At 55.8% G+C, this 21,547-nt stretch overlaps 1 protein-coding gene and 2 pseudogenes across 1 annotated transcript in view; all 3 read left to right on the forward strand.

Annotated features, from left to right (window-relative positions):
• The window catches only part of LOC115934648 (putative uncharacterized protein FLJ45355), a 40,552-nt pseudogene extending 20,068 nt beyond the window's left edge, over window positions 1-20,484 (forward strand).
• LOC134758480 (putative uncharacterized protein FLJ45355) lies at window positions 4,894-6,566 on the forward strand (annotated as a pseudogene).
• Window positions 8,031-21,547, forward strand: part of LOC101149650 (uncharacterized) — a 96,381-nt gene continuing 82,864 nt past the window's right edge. Inside the window, 4 exon segments of the mRNA XM_063705979.1 lie at window positions 8,031-8,055; window positions 8,310-8,459; window positions 11,909-12,058; window positions 15,592-15,761. Coding sequence (XP_063562049.1) covers window positions 8,031-8,055; window positions 8,310-8,459; window positions 11,909-12,058; window positions 15,592-15,761 — 495 coding nt within the window.

Raw genomic sequence — 21,547 nt, forward strand, 5'->3', positions numbered from 1 at the left:
TGACTGGACGTGCACGTAAGCCAGATTTGTTTCTCTCCACCCAAACATCTCAGTGGAGTAAAGAAGAACAAGGCAGTGTTACTGCAAACATGTCTCGCCTCCCGCCCACAGGGCAGCTTTTCTCCTATCTCAGAGTTGAACGAATGTACAATCGGGTTTGACACCGAGACATTCAGTTCCCAGGGGCAAGCGGGAGATAGTGGCCTTCCTCCATCTCAGCTGCAAGAGGCTTTCCTCTTCGACTAATCCACCTCAGCACAGACCCATTACGGGTGTCGGGCTGGGGGACGGTCAGGTCTTTCTCATCCCACGAGGCCGTATTTCAGACTATCACATGGGGAGAAAGCTTGGACAATACCCTGCTTTCAAGGGCAGAGGTCCCTGCGGCTTTCCACAGTGCCTTGTGCCCCCGGTTTATTGAGACTAGAGAACGGCGATGACTTTTACCAAGTATACTGCTGGTAAACGTTTTGTTAACAAGGCACGTCCTGCACAGCCCTACATCCCTTAAACTTTGATTTTATACAACACATGTTTTTGTGAGCTCCAGGTTGGGTCAAAGTGGCTGGGGCCAAGCGGCTAGGGCAAAGCTACAAATTAACAACATCTCAGCAAAGCAGTTGTTTAAAGGACAGGTCTTTTTCAAAATGGAGTCTCTTATGTCTCTCCTTTCTACATGGACACAGTGACAGTCTGATCTCTCTTTTCCCTACAGGTGGACACGCCCCCACTGATATTCCTTCTAATTGCAACGTGGGAGAGGAGGATATGACACGCGATATCGCAGGGAGTAGAAACACCCCTGTGATACTGTTCTTCATATTCAGGGAGGGAGACGATGATATTACCACCAATACAGACGGGTGTACACCCGTCTGTGAAAGAGTTCGTAATCTCCAGAGGGGGAGATGATATTACTCACAATATGGTAAAGAGGCTGTGAGTCCACGGAGGATCCTCAGAGCCAGCGGGGTAAGAGGGGCTGGCTCTGAGACCCCGCCTCACGGGGGGTGCCTCCCTCCCCGCGATGGGGGTCCTAAGAGCCAGTGGGGGAAGAGGGGCTGGCTCCCAGACCCCACCTCACGGGGGGTGCCTCCCACCCCTGCGATGGGGGTCCTAAGAGCCAGTGGGGGAAGAGGGGCTGGCTCTGAGACCCCACCTCACAGGGGGTGCCTCCCCCCCCTGCGATGGGGGTCCTAAGGGCCAGTGGGGGAAGAGGGGCTGGCTCTGAGACCCCGCCTCACGGGGGGTGCCTCCCCCCCCTGCGATGGGGGTCCTAAGGGCCAGTGGGGGAAGAGGGGCTGGCTCCGAGACCCCACCTCACGGGGGGTGCCTCCCCCCCCTGCGATGGGGGTCCTAAGAGCCAGTGGGGGAAGAGGGGCTGGCTCTGAGACCCCACCTCACGGGGGGTGCCTCCTCCCCCTGCGATGGGGGTCCTAAAGGCCAGTGGGGGAAGAGGGGCTGGCTCTGAGACCCCGCCTCACGGGGGGTGCCTCCCCCCCCTGCGATGGGGGTCCTAAGAGCCAGTGGGGTAAGAGGGGCTTGCTCTGAGACCCCGCCTCACGGGGGGTGCCTCCCCTCCCGCGATGGGGGTCCTAAGGGCCAGTGGGGGAAGAGGGGCTGGCTCTCAGCCCCGCCTCGCGGGGAGTGCCTCCCCTTCCTGCGATGGGGGTCCTAAGAGCCCGGAGGGGAAGAGGGGCTGGCTCTGAGACCCCGCCTCACGGGGGGTGCCTCCCCTCCCGCGATGGGGGTCCTAAGGGCCAGTGGGGGAAGAGGGGCTGGCTCTGAGACCCCGCCTCACGGGGGGTGCCTCCCCCCCCGCGATGGGGGTCCTAAGAGCCAGTGGGGGAAGAGGGGCTGGCTCCGAGACCCCACCTCACGGGGGGTGCCTCCCACCCCTGCGATGGGGGTCCTAAGAGCCAGTGGGGGAAGAGGGACTGGCTCTGAGACCCCACCTCACAGGGGGTGCCTCCCCCCGCTGCGATGGGGGTCCTAAAGGCCAGTGGGGGAAGAGGGGCTTGCTCTGAGACCCCGCCTCACGGGGGGGGCCTCCCCTCCCGCGATGGGGGTCCTAAGGGCCAGTGGGGGAAGAGGGGCTGGCTCTCAGTCCCCGCCTCGCGCGGAGTGCCTCCGCTTCCTGCGATGGGGGTCCTAAGAGCCAGGAGGGGAAGAGGGGCTGGCTTTCAGTTACCACAGCTTGGGGGGTGTTTATGTTCTGGTTTTACCCAAGAGTCAGCTGATTTGCTTCTTGTACTAGCAGGGCAGTTGCTGCCAAGGCCCTCACACAGGGGGGCCATCGTTTAGAAACCCTGTCTAGCTGTTTAGAGAGGTAGGCCACCGGCCTCAGCCAGGGCCCCACAGTTTGGGTTTAAAGTCCAGCTGCCATCTTTTCTCTGACGGATACAGTGGAAAAGGCTTTGTGAGATCCGCTAGCCCCTGGGCTGGGGCTTTCAGAAGTTTTTCCTTTAAGTCATGAAAGACTTGCTGTTGTTGGAATCCCCATTCCAAATGTTCCCGGTCCCCGCCCCCTTTGTGACGTCATAGAAAGGCGTGGCTAATACTGCAAAGTTGGGCTCCGCAGTCTACAAAACCCCACAGCTCCTAGGAATTCTCTCAGCAGCCTTCTGCCCTTAGGCTCCGGAAGATTGCAAATGACCTGCTTTCTTTCGGATCCCGGGCTGCTTTCGGACACCTGTCGAATAGTAAATCCCAAGTAAGCTACCTGCGGTCGTCGGCAGATCTGAGTTTTCTTCTTGGACACCTGATACCCACAGCCCTCCAGGTCGGTCCTAAGGATCTTAGAATCCTCGATGGGGGTCATAAGCCAGGGGGGGAAGAGGGACTGGCTCTCAGTCTCCGCCTCGCGGGGTGTGCCTCCCCCGTGTGATGGGGATCCTTAGAGTTGGGCGAGGAAGAAGGGCTGGCTCTCATTCACCGCCTTGCGGGGGGTGCCTCCCCTCCCTGCGATGGGGGTCCTAAGAGCCATGGGGCAAAGAGCGGCTGGCTCTCAGTCCCCGCCTCGCGGGGGGTGCCTCCCCCCCTGCGATGGGGGTCCCAAGAGCCAGGGGGGGAAGAGCGGCTGGCTCTAAGCCCGCGCCTCGCCAGGGGTGCCTCCCCCCCTCGCGATACGGATCCTAAGAGCCATGGGGGGAACGGGCTGGCTCAGTCCCCGCCTCGCGGGGGTTGGCTCGCTCCGCTGAGATGGGCATCCTAAGAGCCAGGGGAGGAAGAGGGGGAGAGGATGATGATAATTTCAGCATCGCAGGCTGTGTTCACACAGCCTGTTAAGTTGTTATTAGTATCCTGAAAGGGAGAGGATGATATTACTCCCCATAACAGACAGATATGACTCCCCATCGTAGAGCACGAGGTGTACACCCGCCCTGTGATTTTCTTCCTCATATTCAGAGACCGAGAGGTTGATGTCACTCCCAATATCGGAGGAAGTATACACCCCCGTGTGAGATGTTCCTTAATGATATTCCACGGCGGAGGGGGTGATATGACTACATACATGGCAGAAAGTGGAAACCCCCCAGGGATATTATTCCCACGATCCTGGAGGGAAGAAGATGATGTTACTTTCAATATGACAGAAGGTGGATGAAGTGGTGGACTGCCCCTCCACACCTGTGAGTATTTCTAGTTGGGTGGGACGAGAGACTGAGAAAAGAAATAAGACACAGAGACCAAGTGTAAAGATACAACAGTGGGTCCAGGGGACCGGCGCTCAGCACACCAAGGACCTGCACCGGCACCAGCCTCTGAGTTCCCTCGGTTTTTATTGATTATGATTTTCATTATTTTAGCAGAAAGGAATGTAGTAGGAGAGCAGGGTGATGATAAGGAGAGAGTCAGCAGAAGACATGTGAGCAAAAGAATCTATGTCATAATTAGGTTCAAGGGAAGGTACTCTGACTGGACGTGCACGTAAGCCAGATTTGTTTCTCTCCACCCAAACATCTCAGTGGAGTAAAGAAGAACAAGGCAGTGTTACTGCAAACATGTCTCGCCTCCCGCCCACAGGGCAGCTTTTCTCCTATCTCAGAGTTGAACGAATGTACAATCGGGTTTGACACCGAGACATTCAGTTCCCAGGGGCAAGCGGGAGATAGTGGCCTTCCTCCATCTCAGCTGCAAGAGGCTTTCCTCTTTGACTAGTCCACCTCAGCACAGACCCATTACGGGTGTCGGGCTGGGGGACGGTCAGGTCTTTCTCATCCCACGAGGCCGTATTTCAGACTATCACATGGGGAGAAAGCTTGGACAATACCCTGCTTTCAAGGGCAGAGGTCCCTGCGGCTTTCCACAGTGCGTTGTGCCCCCGGTTTATTGAGACTAGAGAACGGCGATGACTTTTACCAAGTATACTGCTGGTAAACGTTTTGTTAACAAGGCACGTCCTGCACAGCCCTACATCCCTTAAACTTTGATTTTATACAACACATGTTTTTGTGAGCTCCAGGTTGGGTCAAAGTGGCTGGGGCCAAGCGGCTAGGGCAAAGCTACAAATTAACAACATCTCAGCAAAGCAGTTGTTTAAAGGACAGGTCTTTTTCAAAATGGAGTCTCTTATGTCTCTCCTTTCTACATGGACACAGTGACAGTCTGATCTCTCTTTTCCCTACAGGTGGACACGCCCCCACTGATATTCCTTCTAATTGCAACGTGGGAGAGGAGGATATGACACGCGATATCGCAGGGAGTAGAAACACCCCTGTGATACTGTTCTTCATATTCAGGGAGGGAGACGATGATATTACCACCAATACAGACGGGTGTACACCCGTCTGTGAAAGAGTTCGTAATCTCCAGAGGGGGAGATGATATTACTCACAATATGGTAAAGAGGCTGTGAGTCCACGGAGGATCCTCAGAGCCAGCGGGGTAAGAGGGGCTGGCTCTGAGACCCCGCCTCACGGGGGGTGCCTCCCTCCCCGCGATGGGGGTCCTAAGAGCCAGTGGGGGAAGAGGGGCTGGCTCCCAGACCCCACCTCACGGGGGGTGCCTCCCACCCCTGCGATGGGGGTCCTAAGAGCCAGTGGGGGAAGAGGGGCTGGCTCTGAGACCCCACCTCACAGGGGGTGCCTCCCCCCCCTGCGATGGGGGTCCTAAAGGCCAGTGGGGGAAGAGGGGCTGGCTCTGAGACCCCGCCTCACGGGGGGTGCCTCCCCCCCCTGCGATGGGGGTCCTAAGAGCCAGTGGGGGAAGAGGGGCTGGCTCCGAGACCCCACCTCACGGGGGGTGCCTCCCCCCCCTGCGATGGGGGTCCTAAGAGCCAGTGGGGGAAGAGGGGCTGGCTCTGAGACCCCACCTCACGGGGGGTGCCTCCTCCCCCTGCGATGGGGGTCCTAAAGGCCAGTGGGGGAAGAGGGGCTGGCTCTGAGACCCCGCCTCACGGGGGGTGCCTCCCCCCCCTGCGATGGGGGTCCTAAGAGCCAGTGGGGGAAGAGGGGCTGGCTCCGAGACCCCGCCTCACGGGGGGTGCCTCCCCCCCCTGCGATGGGGGTCCTAAGAGCCAGTGGGGGAAGAGGGGCTGGCTCCGAGACCCCACCTCACGGGAGGTGCCTCCCACCCCTGCGATGGGGGTCCTAAGAGCCAGTGGGGGAAGAGGGGCTGGCTCTGAGACCCCACCTCACAGGGGGTGCCTCCCCCCGCTGCGATGGGGTTCCTAAAGGCCAGTGGGGGAAGAGGGGCTTGCTCTGAGACCCCGCCTCACGGGGGGGGCCTCCCCTCCCGCGATGGGGGTCCTAAGGGCCAGTGGGGGAAGAGGGGCTGGCTCTCAGTCCCCGCCTCGCGGGGAGTGCCTCCCCTTCCTGCGATGGGGGTCCTAAGAGCCAGGAGGGGAAGAGGGGCTGGCTTTCAGTTACCACAGCTTGGGGGGTGTTTATGTTCTAGTTTTACCCAAGAGTCAGCTGATTTGCTTCTTGTACTAGCAGGGCAGTTGCTGCCAAGGCCCTCACACAGGGGGGCCATCGTTTAGAAACCCTGTCTAGCTGTTTAGAGAGGTAGGCCACCGGCCTCAGCCAGGGCCCCACAGTTTGGGTTTAAAGTCCAGCTGCCATCTTTTCTCTGACGGATACAGTGGAAAAGGCTTTGTGAGATCCGCTAGCCCCTGGGCTGGGGCTTTCAGAAGTTTTTCCTTTAAGTCATGAAAGACTTGCTGTTGTTGGAATCCCCATTCCAAATGTTCCCGGTCCCCGCCCCCTTTGTGACGTCATAGAAAGGCGTGGCTAATACTGCAAAGTTGGGCTCCGCAGTCTACAAAACCCCACAGCTCCTAGGAATTCTCTCAGCAGCCTTCTGCCCTTAGGCTCCGGAAGATTGCAAATGACCTGCTTTCTTTCGGATCCCGGGCTGCTTTCGGACACCTGTCGAATAGTAAATCCCAAGTAAGCTACCTGCGGTCGTCGGCAGATCTGAGTTTTCTTCTTGGACACCTGATACCCACAGCCCTCCAGGTCGGTCCTAAGGATCTTAGAATCCTCGATGGGGGTCATAAGCCAGGGGGGGAAGAGGGACTGGCTCTCAGTCTCCGCCTCGCGGGGTGTGCCTCCCCCGTGTGATGGGGATCCTTAGAGTTGGGCGAGGAAGAAGGGCTGGCTCTCATTCACCGCCTTGCGGGGGGTGCCTCCCCTCCCTGCGATGGGGGTCCTAAGAGCCATGGGGCAAAGAGCGGCTGGCTCTCAGTCCCCGCCTCGCGGGGGGTGCCTCCCCCCCTGCGATGGGGGTCCCAAGAGCCAGGGGGGGAAGAGCGGCTGGCTCTAAGCCCGCGCCTCGCCAGGGGTGCCTCCCCCCCTCGCGATACGGATCCTAAGAGCCATGGGGGGAACGGGCTGGCTCAGTCCCCGCCTCGCGGGGGTTGGCTCGCTCCGCTGAGATGGGCATCCTAAGAGCCAGGGGAGGAAGAGGGGGAGAGGAGGATGATAATTTCAGCATCGCAGGCTGTGTTCACACAGCCTGTTAAGTTGTTATTAGTATCCTGAAAGGGAGAGGATGATATTACTCCCCATAACAGACAGATATGACTCCCCATCGTAGAGCACGAGGTGTACACCCGCCCTGTGATTTTCTTCCTCATATTCAGAGACCGAGAGGTTGATGTCACTCCCAATATCGGAGGAAGTATACACCCCCGTGTGAGATGTTCCTTAATGATATTCCACGGCGGAGGGGGTGATATGACTACATACATGGCAGAAAGTGGAAACCCCCCAGGGATATTATTCCCACGATCCTGGAGGGAAGAAGATGATGTTACTTTCAATATGACAGAAGGTGGATGAAGTGGTGGACTGCCCCTCCACACCTGTGAGTATTTCTAGTTGGGTGGGACGAGAGACTGAGAAAAGAAATAAGACACAGAGACCAAGTGTAAAGATACAACAGTGGGTCCAGGGGACCGGCGCTCAGCACACCAAGGACCTGCACCGGCACCAGCCTCTGAGTTCCCTCGGTTTTTATTGATTATGATTTTCATTATTTTAGCAGAAAGGAATGTAGTAGGAGAGCAGGGTGATGATAAGGAGAGAGTCAGCAGAAGACATGTGAGCAAAAGAATCTATGTCATAATTAGGTTCAAGGGAAGGTACTCTGACTGGACGTGCACGTAAGCCAGATTTGTTTCTCTCCACCCAAACATCTCAGTGGAGTAAAGAAGAACAAGGCAGTGTTACTGCAAACATGTCTCGCCTCCCGCCCACAGGGCAGCTTTTCTCCTATCTCAGAGTTGAACGAATGTACAATCGGGTTTGACACCGAGACATTCAGTTCCCAGGGGCAAGCGGGAGATAGTGGCCTTCCTCCATCTCAGCTGCAAGAGGCTTTCCTCTTCGACTAGTCCACCTCAGCACAGACCCATTACGGGTGTCGGGCTGGGGGACGGTCAGGTCTTTCTCATCCCACGAGGCCGTATTTCAGACTATCACATGGGGAGAAAGCTTGGACAATACCCTGCTTTCAAGGGCAGAGGTCCCTGCGGCTTTCCACAGTGCGTTGTGCCCCCGGTTTATTGAGACTAGAGAACGGCGATGACTTTTACCAAGTATACTGCTGGTAAACGTTTTGTTAACAAGGCACGTCCTGCACAGCCCTACATCCCTTAAACTTTGATTTTATACAACACATGTTTTTGTGAGCTCCAGGTTGGGTCAAAGTGGCTGGGGCCAAGCGGCTAGGGCAAAGCTACAAATTAACAACATCTCAGCAAAGCAGGTGTTTAAAGGACAGGTCTTTTTCAAAATGGAGTCTCTTATGTCTTTCCTTTCTACATGGACACAGTGACAGTCTGATCTCTCTTTTCCCTACAGGTGGACACGCCCCCACTGATATTCCTTCTAATTGCAACGTGGGAGAGGAGGATATGACACGCGATATCGCAGGGAGTAGAAACACCCCTGTGATACTGTTCTTCATATTCAGGGAGGAAGACGATGATATTACCACCAATACAGACGGGTGTACACCCATCTGTGAAAGAGTTCGTAATCTCCAGAGGGGGAGATGATATTACTCACAATATGGTAAAGAGGCTGTGAGTCCACGGAGGATCCTCAGAGCCAGCGGGGTAAGAGGGGCTGGCTCTGAGACCCCGCCTCACGGGGGGTGCCTCCCTCCCCGCGATGGGGGTCCTAAGAGCCAGTGGGGGAAGAGGGGCTGGCTCCCAGACCCCACCTCACGGGGGGTGCCTCCCACCCCTGCGATGGGGGTCCTAAGAGCCAGTGGGGGAAGAGGGGCTGGCTCTGAGACCCCACCTCACAGGGGGTGCCTCCCCCCCCTGCGATGGGGGTCCTAAAGGCCAGTGGGGGAAGAGGGGCTGGCTCTGAGACCCCGCCTCACGGGGGGTGCCTCCCCCCCCTGCGATGGGGGTCCTAAGAGCCAGTGGGGGAAGAGGGGCTGGCTCCGAGACCCCACCTCACGGGGGGTGCCTCCCCCCCCTGCGATGGGGGTCCTAAGAGCCAGTGGGGGAAGAGGGGCTGGCTCTGAGACCCCACCTCACGGGGGGTGCCTCCTCCCCCTGCGATGGGGGTCCTAAAGGCCAGTGGGGGAAGAGGGGCTGGGTCTGAGACCCCGCCTCACGGGGGGTGCCTCCCCCCCCTGCGATGGGGGTCCTAAGAGCCAGTGGGGTAAGAGGGGCTGGCTCCGAGACCCCACCTCACGGGGGGTGCCTCCCCCCCCTGCGATGGGGGTCCTAAGAGCCAGTGGGGGAAGAGGGGCTGGCTCCGAGACCCCACCTCACGGGGGGTGCCTCCCACCCCTGCGATGGGGGTCCTAAGAGCCAGTGGGGGAAGAGGGGCTTGCTCTGAGACCCCGCCTCACGGGGGGTGCCTCCCCTCCCGCGATGGGGGTCCTAAGGGCCAGTGGGGGAAGAGGGGCTGGCTCTCAGTCCCCGCCTCGCGGGGAGTGCCTCCCCTTCCTGCGATGGGGGTCCTAAGAGCCAGGAGGGGAAGAGGGGCTGGCTTTCAGTTACCACAGCTTGGGGGGTGTTTATGTTCTGGTTTTACCCAAGAGTCAGCTGATTTGCTTCTTGTACTAGCAGGGCAGTTGCTGCCAAGGCCCTCACACAGGGGGGCCATCGTTTAGAAACCCTGTCTAGCTGTTTAGAGAGGTAGGCCACCGGCCTCAGCCAGGGCCCCACAGTTTGGGTTTAAAGTCCAGCTGCCATCTTTTCTCTGACGGATACAGTGGAAAAGGCTTTGTGAGATCCGCTAGCCCCTGGGCTGGGGCTTTCAGAAGTTTTTCCTTTAAGTCATGAAAGACTTGCTGTTGTTGGAATCCCCATTCCAAATGTTCCCGGTCCCCGCCCCCTTTGTGACGTCATAGAAAGGCGTGGCTAATACTGCAAAGTTGGGCTCCGCAGTCTACAAAACCCCACAGCTCCTAGGAATTCTCTCAGCAGCCTTCTGCCCTTAGGCTCCGGAAGATTGCAAATGACCTGCTTTCTTTCGGATCCCGGGCTGCTTTCGGACACCTGTCGAATAGTAAATCCCAAGTAAGCTACCTGCGGTCGTCGGCAGATCTGAGTTTTCTTCTTGGACACCTGATACCCACAGCCCTCCAGGTCGGTCCTAAGGATCTTAGAATCCTCGATGGGGGTCATAAGCCAGGGGGGGAAGAGGGACTGGCTCTCAGTCTCCGCCTCGCGGGGTGTGCCTCCCCCGTGTGATGGGGATCCTTAGAGTTGGGCGAGGAAGAAGGGCTGGCTCTCATTCACCGCCTTGCGGGGGGTGCCTCCCCTCCCTGCGATGGGGGTCCTAAGAGCCATGGGGCAAAGAGCGGCTGGCTCTCAGTCCCCGCCTCGCGGGGGGTGCCTCCCCCCCTGCGATGGGGGTCCCAAGAGCCAGGGGGGGAAGAGCGGCTGGCTCTAAGCCCGCGCCTCGCCAGGGGTGCCTCCCCCCCTCGCGATACGGATCCTAAGAGCCATGGGGGGAACGGGCTGGCTCAGTCCCCGCCTCGCGGGGGTTGGCTCGCTCCGCTGAGATGGGCATCCTAAGAGCCAGGGGAGGAAGAGGGGGAGAGGATGATAATAATTTCAGCATCGCAGGCTGTGTTCACACAGCCTGTTAAGTTGTTATTAGTATCCTGAAAGGGAGAGGATGATATTACTCCCCATAACAGACAGATATGACTCCCCATCGTAGAGCACGAGGTGTACACCCGCCCTGTGATTTTCTTCCTCATATTCAGAGACCGAGAGGTTGATGTCACTCCCAATATCGGAGGAAGTATACACCCCCGTGTGAGATGTTCCTTAATGATATTCCACGGCGGAGGGGGTGATATGACTACATACATGGCAGAAAGTGGAAACCCCCCAGGGATATTATTCCCACGATCCTGGAGGGAAGAAGATGATGTTACTTTCAATATGACAGAAGGTGGATGAAGTGGTGGACTGCCCCTCCACACCTGTGAGTATTTCTAGTTGGGTGGGACGAGAGACTGAGAAAAGAAATAAGACACAGAGACCAAGTGTAAAGATACAACAGTGGGTCCAGGGGACCGGCGCTCAGCACACCAAGGACCTGCACCGGCACCAGCCTCTGAGTTCCCTCGGTTTTTATTGATTATGATTTTCATTATTTTAGCAGAAAGGAATGTAGTAGGAGAGCAGGGTGATGATAAGGAGAGAGTCAGCAGAAGACATGTGAGCAAAAGAATCTATGTCATAATTAGGTTCAAGGGAAGGTACTCTGACTGGACGTGCACGTAAGCCAGATTTGTTTCTCTCCACCCAAACATCTCAGTGGAGTAAAGAAGAACAAGGCAGTGTTACTGCAAACATGTCTCGCCTCCCGCCCACAGGGCAGCTTTTCTCCTATCTCAGAGTTGAACGAATGTACAATCGGGTTTGACACCGAGACATTCAGTTCCCAGGGGCAAGCGGGAGATAGTGGCCTTCCTCCATCTCAGCTGCAAGAGGCTTTCCTCTTTGACTAGTCCACCTCAGCACAGACCCATTACGGGTGTCGGGCTGGGGGACGGTCAGGTCTTTCTCATCCCACGAGGCCGTATTTCAGACTATCACATGGGGAGAAAGCTTGGACAATACCCTGCTTTCAAGGGCAGAGGTCCCTGCGGCTTTCCACAGTGCGTTGTGCCCCCGGTTTATTGAGACTAGAGAACGGCGATGACTTTTACCAAGTATACTGCTGGTAAACGTTTTGTTAACAAGGCACGTCCTGCACAGCCCTACATCCCTTAAACTTTGATTTTATACAACACATGTTTTTGTGAGCTCCAGGTTGGGTCAAAGTGGCTGGGGCCAAGCGGCTAGGGCAAAGCTACAAATTAACAACATCTCAGCAAAGCAGTTGTTTAAAGGACAGGTCTTTTTCAAAATGGAGTCTCTTATGTCTCTCCTTTCTACATGGACACAGTGACAGTCTGATCTCTCTTTTCCCTACAGGTGGACACGCCCCCACTGATATTCCTTCTAATTGCAACGTGGGAGAGGAGGATATGACACGCGATATCGCAGGGAGTAGAAACACCCCTGTGATACTGTTCTTCATATTCAGGGAGGAAGACGATGATATTACCACCAATACAGACGGGTGTACACCCGTCTGTGAAAGAGTTCGTAATCTCCAGAGGGGGAGATGATATTACTCACAATATGGTAAAGAGGCTGTGAGTCCACGGAGGATCCTCAGAGCCAGCGGGGTAAGAGGGGCTGGCTCTGAGACCCCGCCTCACGGGGGGTGCCTCCCTCCCCGCGATGGGGGTCCTAAGAGCCAGTGGGGGAAGAGGGGCTGGCTCCCAGACCCCACCTCACGGGGGGTGCCTCCCACCCCTGCGATGGGGGTCCTAAGAGCCAGTGGGGGAAGAGGGGCTGGCTCTGAGACCCCACCTCACAGGGGGTGCCTCCCCCCCCTGCGATGGGGGTCCTAAGGGCCAGTGGGGGAAGAGGGGCTGGCTCTGAGACCCCGCCTCACGGGGGGTGCCTCCCCCCCCTGCGATGGGGGTCCTAAGAGCCAGTGGGGGAAGAGGGGCTGGCTCCGAGACCCCACCTCACGGGGGGTGCCTCCCCCCCCTGCGATGGGGGTCCTAAGAGCCAGTGGGGGAAGAGGGGCTGGCTCTGAGACCCCACCTCACGGGGGGTGCCTCCTCCCCCTGCGATGGGGGTCCTAAAGGCCAGTGGGGGAAGAGGGGCTGGCTCTGAGACCCCGCCTCACGGGGGGTGCCTCCCCCCCCTGCGATGGGGGTCCTAAGAGCCAGTGGGGGAAGAGGGGCTGGCTCCGAGACCCCGCCTCACGGGGGGTGCCTCCCCCCCCTGCGATGGGGGTCCTAAGAGCCAGTGGGGGAAGAGGGGCTGGCTCCGAGACCCCACCTCACGGGAGGTGCCTCCCACCCCTGCGATGGGGGTCCTAAGAGCCAGTGGGGGAAGAGGGGCTGGCTCTGAGACCCCACCTCACAGGGGGTGCCTCCCCCCGCTGCGATGGGGTTCCTAAAGGCCAGTGGGGGAAGAGGGGCTTGCTCTGAGACCCCGCCTCACGGGGGGGGCCTCCCCTCCCGCGATGGGGGTCCTAAGGGCCAGTGGGGGAAGAGGGGCTGGCTCTCAGTCCCCGCCTCGCGGGGAGTGCCTCCCCTTCCTGCGATGGGGGTCCTAAGAGCCAGGAGGGGAAGAGGGGCTGGCTTTCAGTTACCACAGCTTGGGGGGTGTTTATGTTCTAGTTTTACCCAAGAGTCAGCTGATTTGCTTCTTGTACTAGCAGGGCAGTTGCTGCCAAGGCCCTCACACAGGGGGGCCATCGTTTAGAAACCCTGTCTAGCTGTTTAGAGAGGTAGGCCACCGGCCTCAGCCAGGGCCCCACAGTTTGGGTTTAAAGTCCAGCTGCCATCTTTTCTCTGACGGATACAGTGGAAAAGGCTTTGTGAGATCCGCTAGCCCCTGGGCTGGGGCTTTCAGAAGTTTTTCCTTTAAGTCATGAAAGACTTGCTGTTGTTGGAATCCCCATTCCAAATGTTCCCGGTCCCCGCCCCCTTTGTGACGTCATAGAAAGGCGTGGCTAATACTGCAAAGTTGGGCTCCGCAGTCTACAAAACCCCACAGCTCCTAGGAATTCTCTCAGCAGCCTTCTGCCCTTAGGCTCCGGAAGATTGCAAATGACCTGCTTTCTTTCGGATCCCGGGCTGCTTTCGGACACCTGTCGAATAGTAAATCCCAAGTAAGCTACCTGCGGTCGTCGGCAGATCTGAGTTTTCTTCTTGGACACCTGATACCCACAGCCCTCCAGGTCGGTCCTAAGGATCTTAGAATCCTCGATGGGGGTCATAAGCCAGGGGGGGAAGAGGGACTGGCTCTCAGTCTCCGCCTCGCGGGGTGTGCCTCCCCCGTGTGATGGGGATCCTTAGAGTTGGGCGAGGAAGAAGGGCTGGCTCTCATTCACCGCCTTGCGGGGGGTGCCTCCCCTCCCTGCGATGGGGGTCCTAAGAGCCATGGGGCAAAGAGCGGCTGGCTCTCAGTCCCCGCCTCGCGGGGGGTGCCTCCCCCCCTGCGATGGGGGTCCCAAGAGCCAGGGGGGGAAGAGCGGCTGGCTCTAAGCCCGCGCCTCGCCAGGGGTGCCTCCCCCCCTCGCGATACGGATCCTAAGAGCCATGGGGGGAACGGGCTGGCTCAGTCCCCGCCTCGCGGGGGTTGGCTCGCTCCGCTGAGATGGGCATCCTAAGAGCCAGGGGAGGAAGAGGGGGAGAGGATGATAATAATTTCAGCATCGCAGGCTGTGTTCACACAGCCTGTTAAGTTGTTATTAGTATCCTGAAAGGGAGAGGATGATATTACTCCCCATAACAGACAGATATGACTCCCCATCGTAGAGCACGAGGTGTACACCCGCCCTGTGATTTTCTTCCTCATATTCAGAGACCGAGAGGTTGATGTCACTCCCAATATCGGAGGAAGTATACACCCCCGTGTGAGATGTTCCTTAATGATATTCCACGGCGGAGGGGGTGATATGACTACATACATGGCAGAAAGTGGAAACCCCCCAGGGATATTATTCCCACGATCCTGGAGGGAAGAAGATGATGTTACTTTCAATATGACAGAAGGTGGATGAAGTGGTGGACTGCCCCTCCACACCTGTGAGTATTTCTAGTTGGGTGGGACGAGAGACTGAGAAAAGAAATAAGACACAGAGACCAAGTGTAAAGATACAACAGTGGGTCCAGGGGACCGGCGCTCAGCACACCAAGGACCTGCACCGGCACCAGCCTCTGAGTTCCCTCGGTTTTTATTGATTATGATTTTCATTATTTTAGCAGAAAGGAATGTAGTAGGAGAGCAGGGTGATGATAAGGAGAGAGTCAGCAGAAGACATGTGAGCAAAAGAATCTATGTCATAATTAGGTTCAAGGGAAGGTACTCTGACTGGACGTGCACGTAAGCCAGATTTGTTTCTCTCCACCCAAACATCTCAGTGGAGTAAAGAAGAACAAGGCAGTGTTACTGCAAACATGTCTCGCCTCCCGCCCACAGGGCAGCTTTTCTCCTATCTCAGAGTTGAACGAATGTACAATCGGGTTTGACACCGAGACATTCAGTTCCCAGGGGCAAGCGGGAGATAGTGGCCTTCCTCCATCTCAGCTGCAAGAGGCTTTCCTCTTTGACTAATCCACCTCAGCACAGACCCGTTACGGGTGTCGGGCTGGGGGACGGTCAGGTCTTTCTCATCCCACGAGGCCGTATTTCAGACTATCACATGGGGAGAAAGCTTGGACAATACCCTGCTTTCAAGGGCAGAGGTCCCTGCGGCTTTCCACAGTGCGTTGTGCCCCCGGTTTATTGAGACTAGAGAACGGCGATGACTTTTACCAAGTATACTGCTGGTAAACGTTTTGTTAACAAGGCACGTCCTGCACAGCCCTACATCCCTTAAACTTTGATTTTATACAACACATGTTTTTGTGAGCTCCAGGTTGGGTCAAAGTGGCTGGGGCCAAGCGGCTAGGGCAAAGCTACAAATTAACAACATCTCAGCAAAGCAGTTGTTTAAAGGACAGGTCTTTTTCAAAATGGAGTCTCTTATGTCTTTCCTTTCTACATGGACACAGTGACAGTCTGATCTCTCTTTCTTTTCCCTACAGGTGGACACGCCCCCACTGATATTCCTTCTAATTGCAACGTGGGAGAGGAGGATATGACACGCGATATCGCAGGGAGTAGAAACACCCCTGTGATACTGTTCTTCATATTCAGGGAGGAAGACGATGATATTACTCCCAATACAGACGGGTGTACACCCGTCTGTGAAAGAGTTCGTAATCTCCAGAGGGGGAGATGATATTACTCACAATATGGTAAAGAGGCTGTGAGTCCACGGAGGATCCTCAGAGCCAGCGGGGTAAGAGGGGCTGGCTCTGAGACCCCACCTCACGGGGGGTGCCTCCACCCCCCTGAGATGGGGGAACTAAGGGGCAGTGGGGGAAGAGCGGCTGGCTCTGAGACCCCGCCTCACGGGGGGTGCCTCCCCCCCCCGAGATGGGGGAACTAAGGGCCAGTGGGGTAAGTGGGGCTGGCTCTGAGACCCCACCTCACGGGGGGTGCCTCCCCCTCCTGCGATGGGTGTCCTAATGGCCAGTGGGGGAAGAGGGGCTGGCTCTGAGACCCCGCCTCATGGGGGGTGCCTCCCCCCCCTGAGATGGGGGAACTAAGGGCCAGTGGGGTAAGAGGGGCTGGCTCTGAGACCCCGCCTCACGGGGGGTGCCTCCCCTCCCGCGATGGGGGTTGTAAGGGCCAGTGGGGGAAGAGGGGTGGCTCTGAGACCCCGCCTCGCGGGGGGTGCCTCTCGTCCCTGCGATGGGGGTTGTAAGGGCCAGTGGGGGAAGAGGGGCTGGCTCTGAAACCCCGCCTCATGGGGGGTGCCTCTCCCCCCCCGGCAATGGGGGTCCTAAGAGCCAGTGGGGGAAGAGGGGCTGGCTCTCAGTCCCCGCCTCGCGGGGAGTGCCTCCCCTTCCTGCGATGGGGGTCCTAAGAGCCAGTGGGGGAAGAGGGGCTGGCTCTGAGACCCCGTCTCACGGGGGGTGCCTCACCCCCCGCGATAGTGGTCCTAAGGGCCAGTGGGGGAAGAGGGGCTTGCTCTGAGACCCCGTCTCACGGGGGGTGCCTCCCCTCCCCGCGATGGGGGTCCTAAGGGCCAGTGGGGGAAGAGGGGCTGGCTTTCAGTCCCCGCCTCGCGGGGAGTGCCTCCCCCCCCTGCGGTGGGGGTCCTAAGAGCCAGGAGGGGAAGAGGGGCTGGCTCTCAGTCCCTGCCTCGCGGGGAGTGCCTCCACTTCCTGCGATGGGGGTCCCAAGAGCCAGGGGGGAAGAGCGGCTGGGTGTAAGTCCACGCCTCTCCAGGGGTGCATCCGCCCACTGCGATGGGGGTCCTAAGAGCCGGGGTGGAAGAATGGCTGACTCTCAGTCCCCGCCTCGTGGGGGGTACCTTGCTACCCTGCGATGGGGGTCCTAAGAGCCAGTGGGGGAAGAGGGGCTGGCTCTCCGTCCCCGCCTCGCGGGGAGTGCCTCCCCTTCCTGCGATGGGAGTCCTAAGAGCCAGTGGGGGAAGAGTGGCTGGCTCTCAGTCCCCGCCTCGCGGGGGGTGCCTCCCCCCCCTGCGATGGGGGTCGTAAAAGCCAGGAGCAGAAGAGGGGCTGGCTCTCTGTACCCGCCCGCGGGCGGTGCCTTTCCCCCGTGTGATGGGGGTCCTAAGAGCCAGAAGGCTTAGAGGGGTGCCTCTCAGTCCCCACCTCGTGGGGGTTGCCTCTTCCTCCTGCGACGGGGGTCCTAAAGGCCAGTGGGGGAAGAGGGGCTGGCTCTGAGACCACGCCTCGCGAGGTGCCTCCCCACCTTGCGATCGGGGTCCCAAGAGCCAGGGGGGAAGAGGGGCTGGCTCTCTCTGTGGATGATTCTTTTTCCATTCTCAGGCAGTTTTCTTTTTCCTTTCTTTTTTTTTTTTTGAGACTGAGTCTTGCTCTGTTGCCCGTGCTTTGCTGGTTCTCGGGTGACTGCAACCACTGCCTCCCAGGTTCAAGAGATTCTCCTGCCTCAGCCTCCTGAGTTGCTGGGACTAGAGGCGTGTGTCACCACACCCGGCTAATTTTTGTATTTTTAGTAGAGATGGGGTTTCACCATGTTTGCCAGGGTGGTCTCTATCTCCTGACTTTGTGATCCACCCACCTCAGCCTCCCAAAGTGCTGGGATTGCAGGTGCGAGCCACCGGGTCCAGCCTCTCAGGCGATTTTCATACCTGCATACTCTGGTCACTACTCTGTTAAACAGTCAAGGAGGGTAAGTATTATCTTCAGATTTCCTGAGCTCTGTCTCTGTACAGCCCTCTCCTCCTCAATATTCTGCCCAATGAATTCTAGCCACATTGGCCTTCCCAGACTCACAGTTCTGTCCTCTCAACTCAGGAAGATCTCTGAGCTCCATCTGCATTCTTTCTTCCTGTGCTGTGGCCTGGGAAGTTTTCTAAGGTGTTCGGGAGGTCAATTGTGGGGCTAGCCTCATTTGTTTCTCATTTCTTGAGGATCACTGCCTTTTGATGCTTGATTCCAGTGATTGATTCCCTTTGTTGCTTGAGGGCCATAGTTTCATATATTTTGTCCAGTATTTTTGTTGTTTTAGGTCAGAAAGTAATTTTGGTCTCTGTTATTCCATCTTGGCCAGAAGTGTAAGACCTAAGCATTTACACATCAAAATACTGCACACATAATTTTAGTTTAAGCTACTTTTTAAAAAATCTCCTTCATTTTCCATTTAGCATTCTATTTAGGGTATTACATTGGTTTTTTTGAAATTCTGTTATTGGCAGTTTCTATTGCCTATCAATCCCATTTAAAGATAGTGCATAGAGTATTCTAAAATAGCTGTTAAGCAAAGAGAAAATTGGGCCTGATAGGGTGAGAATCACAGCTCTAATACCTAGAGTGACCTTATAATGTATTGTCCAAAGGAGATATTTTTGACCGTGAAAGATGGTGTTGTTAGTAATTATATCAGGACAATGCGTAAACCAGGACTATCACAGGCAGCCTGGGACATATTTGTACCCCATCTCTATTTAATGCCTTTATACAATTCTTTACTTAATTCTACCAGCCTTTATTGAGCCTGCTTTCTTTGTCTAGCTGAGTGCCACGTGCTGACATCACTAAGATCAGTACAGCAAACTCTGAAAGATGGACAGAGAGACAGAAGATGGTCCTTTATAATGCAGTGTGGTCTGTGCTGCAACAGAGGTGAGCACAAGGGCCTTACGAAGGCTCAGTGAAGAGCATGCTTGACTGCAGGGGAGGGTACTTAGGTTAGAAAAGATGAGTCGAAGTATGTTCATAGGGAGCATGGGGTGAGAGGTGGTGGGAAAGGTGTTCCAGACAGTGTGTGTCAAGGCCAAGAGCCAGGGGAACACAGGTGGGGCTTTTTTTTTTTTCTTCTAAGATGGAAGAGTGTTCTGATAGGCTGGAAAACAACGCACATGGGAAGCTGTACAGAAATGAGTGGGGAAAGGTAATACTTGACAGCAACAGCAGTTAATATTTAGTGCCCACTTGCGACAGGCTGGACACAGTTCCGGGTACTCTGAACATATTCGCTCATTTAATCTTTACAACAACCCTATGAGGTAGGTACTATTAGTATCCCCATTTTCAGGTGAGGAATCTGAGGCACAGAGAGAGTAAGTATGTTGCCCAGGGCCATGCACCAAGTATGTGGTAGGTCCTGGAGTTGAATGCAGAGCCCCTCCACTCTAAACTCCTGAAAGCCAGGTGCTACAAGGCATTGTTATTCCAAGTGGAGGAATGCTAAGGACAGCATCCTGCAGGTGACCAGGAAACCCTGAAGCATTCAAAGCAGGGGAATGGCTTAAAACAAGGTGGTATAAGAAAGTGCTCCCAGAGCAGCATGAAAGTCTGGTGTAGTGGAGGTCTCCGCTAGCCACAAGAGGTGGTAAGAGGCTGAGCTGAAGCAGCTGCAGCAGGGATGCAGAGGATACATTCCCCAAACCCTTATGGGCAGAGTCCTTTGGCTTCAGTGACCACGGCCAAGGGTGCAGAGGAGAAGCCCAAGAAGATGCCAGGTGTCTGGCTTATGCCCCTGTGTGAACGTGAAGCCTCTCATTGACGTGCAGGTTACAGGAGGAAAAGCAGGTTTATTTGGGAAGGAGGCTTCTAGACCATGACTTCCATTTTAGCCATGTAGTTTTTGAAGTGCTTGTACAAGTTCTAGGTGGAAATGTCCAGGAGGCAGTGGGGAACTCAAAGTAGATCTCAGGAGAGAGGCTTAGGCCAGAGGGCTTGGGGAATCATCAGCATGGGGGTGGGAGGAGAGCTGGTATTTGGATGAGATTGCAGTGGAGCATGAACAGAGTGGGAAAAGGTGGTGATGAACCCAGGGACTCCAGTATGCGGTAGCTGGCTGTGAGATTAGGAAGCAATGAACGAGGCCGAGAAGGATGTGGGGGAGAAGCATCAATAAGGAACAAATGAGTTGCACGTGCTCCAGAGAGGCCAAATAAAGACTGGATTTGGCTCTCGCAGGTCATACACGAAAGAATCTTGGAACCAAAAGGAAAACGGTGGTGGTTTAAAGGGTATATTCAGTTTCTAGGGCTGCTGTCACAAAATACCAGAAACTGGGTGTCTTGTTAAAACAACAAATTTTTTCTCTCACAGTTTTGGAAGCTAGAAGTTCAAAACGAGGTGTTGGCAGCACCATGCTCTCTCTGAAGATGCTAGGAAGAATCTGCTCCATGCCTTTCCATTCGCTTCTGGGGTTTCCTGCAACTGGGGTTTCCTGCAAGCCCTGACATTCCTTGGCTTGTAGATGCATCACCCCAGTTTCCGCCCCCATCATCACATGGCCTCCTGTCTGCGTGTGCCTCTGCATTCCCTCTATTCTTCTAAGGACACCGACACCAGTCATAGTGGATTAAGGGTCCACTCCTAACTAATTACATCTGCAATAACCCTATTTCCAAATAAAGTCACATTCTAAGATTCCTAGGGAGAACATGAGTTTTTGGGGGTGTGTGGATACTGTTCAACCTGGGACATGGAGTAAATGAATGGCAAGGAAGATTACAGATGACTTTAAGCTAAAGAGGGAGATAGGGTTAAATGTAGGACTTTTTTTTTTCCAGGACGGGAGAGGTTTAAACATGTTACTACATTGAATAAATGAAATAACCATGGACATGGAGTGGCTAAAGATTCGGAACTAAGTGCAAGTAATTGATAGCGCAAGCTCCCAAGGGGCTAGGGCCTGGAGCGCAGATGGATGGATCCACTGTGGGCAGAACTGGGGTGTGGGAGGGGTGTGCCGATGCAGATGTGTTTGAGTGTGGGGGGCCAGAAGCTGATTGGGGCGAAGCGTGACAGTGCGGCTCCAAGCACGCTGGAGGTGTTCACCAAGCAAATCAAGAGCAGATGGCAGAACAAGCAGCTGAAATAACAGCTTGTGAAATCAACCCTACTTTGTGGGGAGAGGATTAGTTAAGGATTCTAGCCATGAGAACCAAGAAGAGGAGGATAATCTGTTCATGCCTATTATGGGGCTTTGGGGGAGCAGTTTCAGCCTCAACCTGGAGAATGTTTTAGAAGGCCAGAGAAAGGAACCCTGCAAATCATGTGAGCTGGCCCCTCACTTTGAGATGAAGTGTCCATACAGCAGTAACACCACCCTGTGTAGTGGTTCTAGAGTGTGGCAATCTGGAGGGGTCATTATGGAAAAGGGCTGAAGCATAAGTGTAGGGTTGGGTTGCCCCTACACACCTGTGGGTCTTTCTCGTAAGGTGGAACGAGAGACTTAGGAAAGAAAAAGACACAGAGACAAAGTATAGAGAAAGAAATAAGGGGACCCGGGGGACCAGCGTTCAGCATATGGAGGATCCCGCCAGCCTCTGAGTTCCCTTAGTATTTATTGATCATTCGTGGGTGCTTAAAGAAAAGGGGGTTGTGTCAGGGTCACAAGACAATAGTGGGGAGAGGGTCAGCAGACAAACACGTGAACAAAGGTCTTTGCATCATAGACAATGTAAAGGATTAAGTGCTGTGCTTTTAG

Source organism: Gorilla gorilla, chromosome 4 (genome assembly GCF_029281585.2).
Source record: "Gorilla gorilla gorilla isolate KB3781 chromosome 4, NHGRI_mGorGor1-v2.1_pri, whole genome shotgun sequence".
Classification (NCBI taxonomy): Eukaryota; Metazoa; Chordata; class Mammalia; order Primates; family Hominidae; genus Gorilla; species Gorilla gorilla.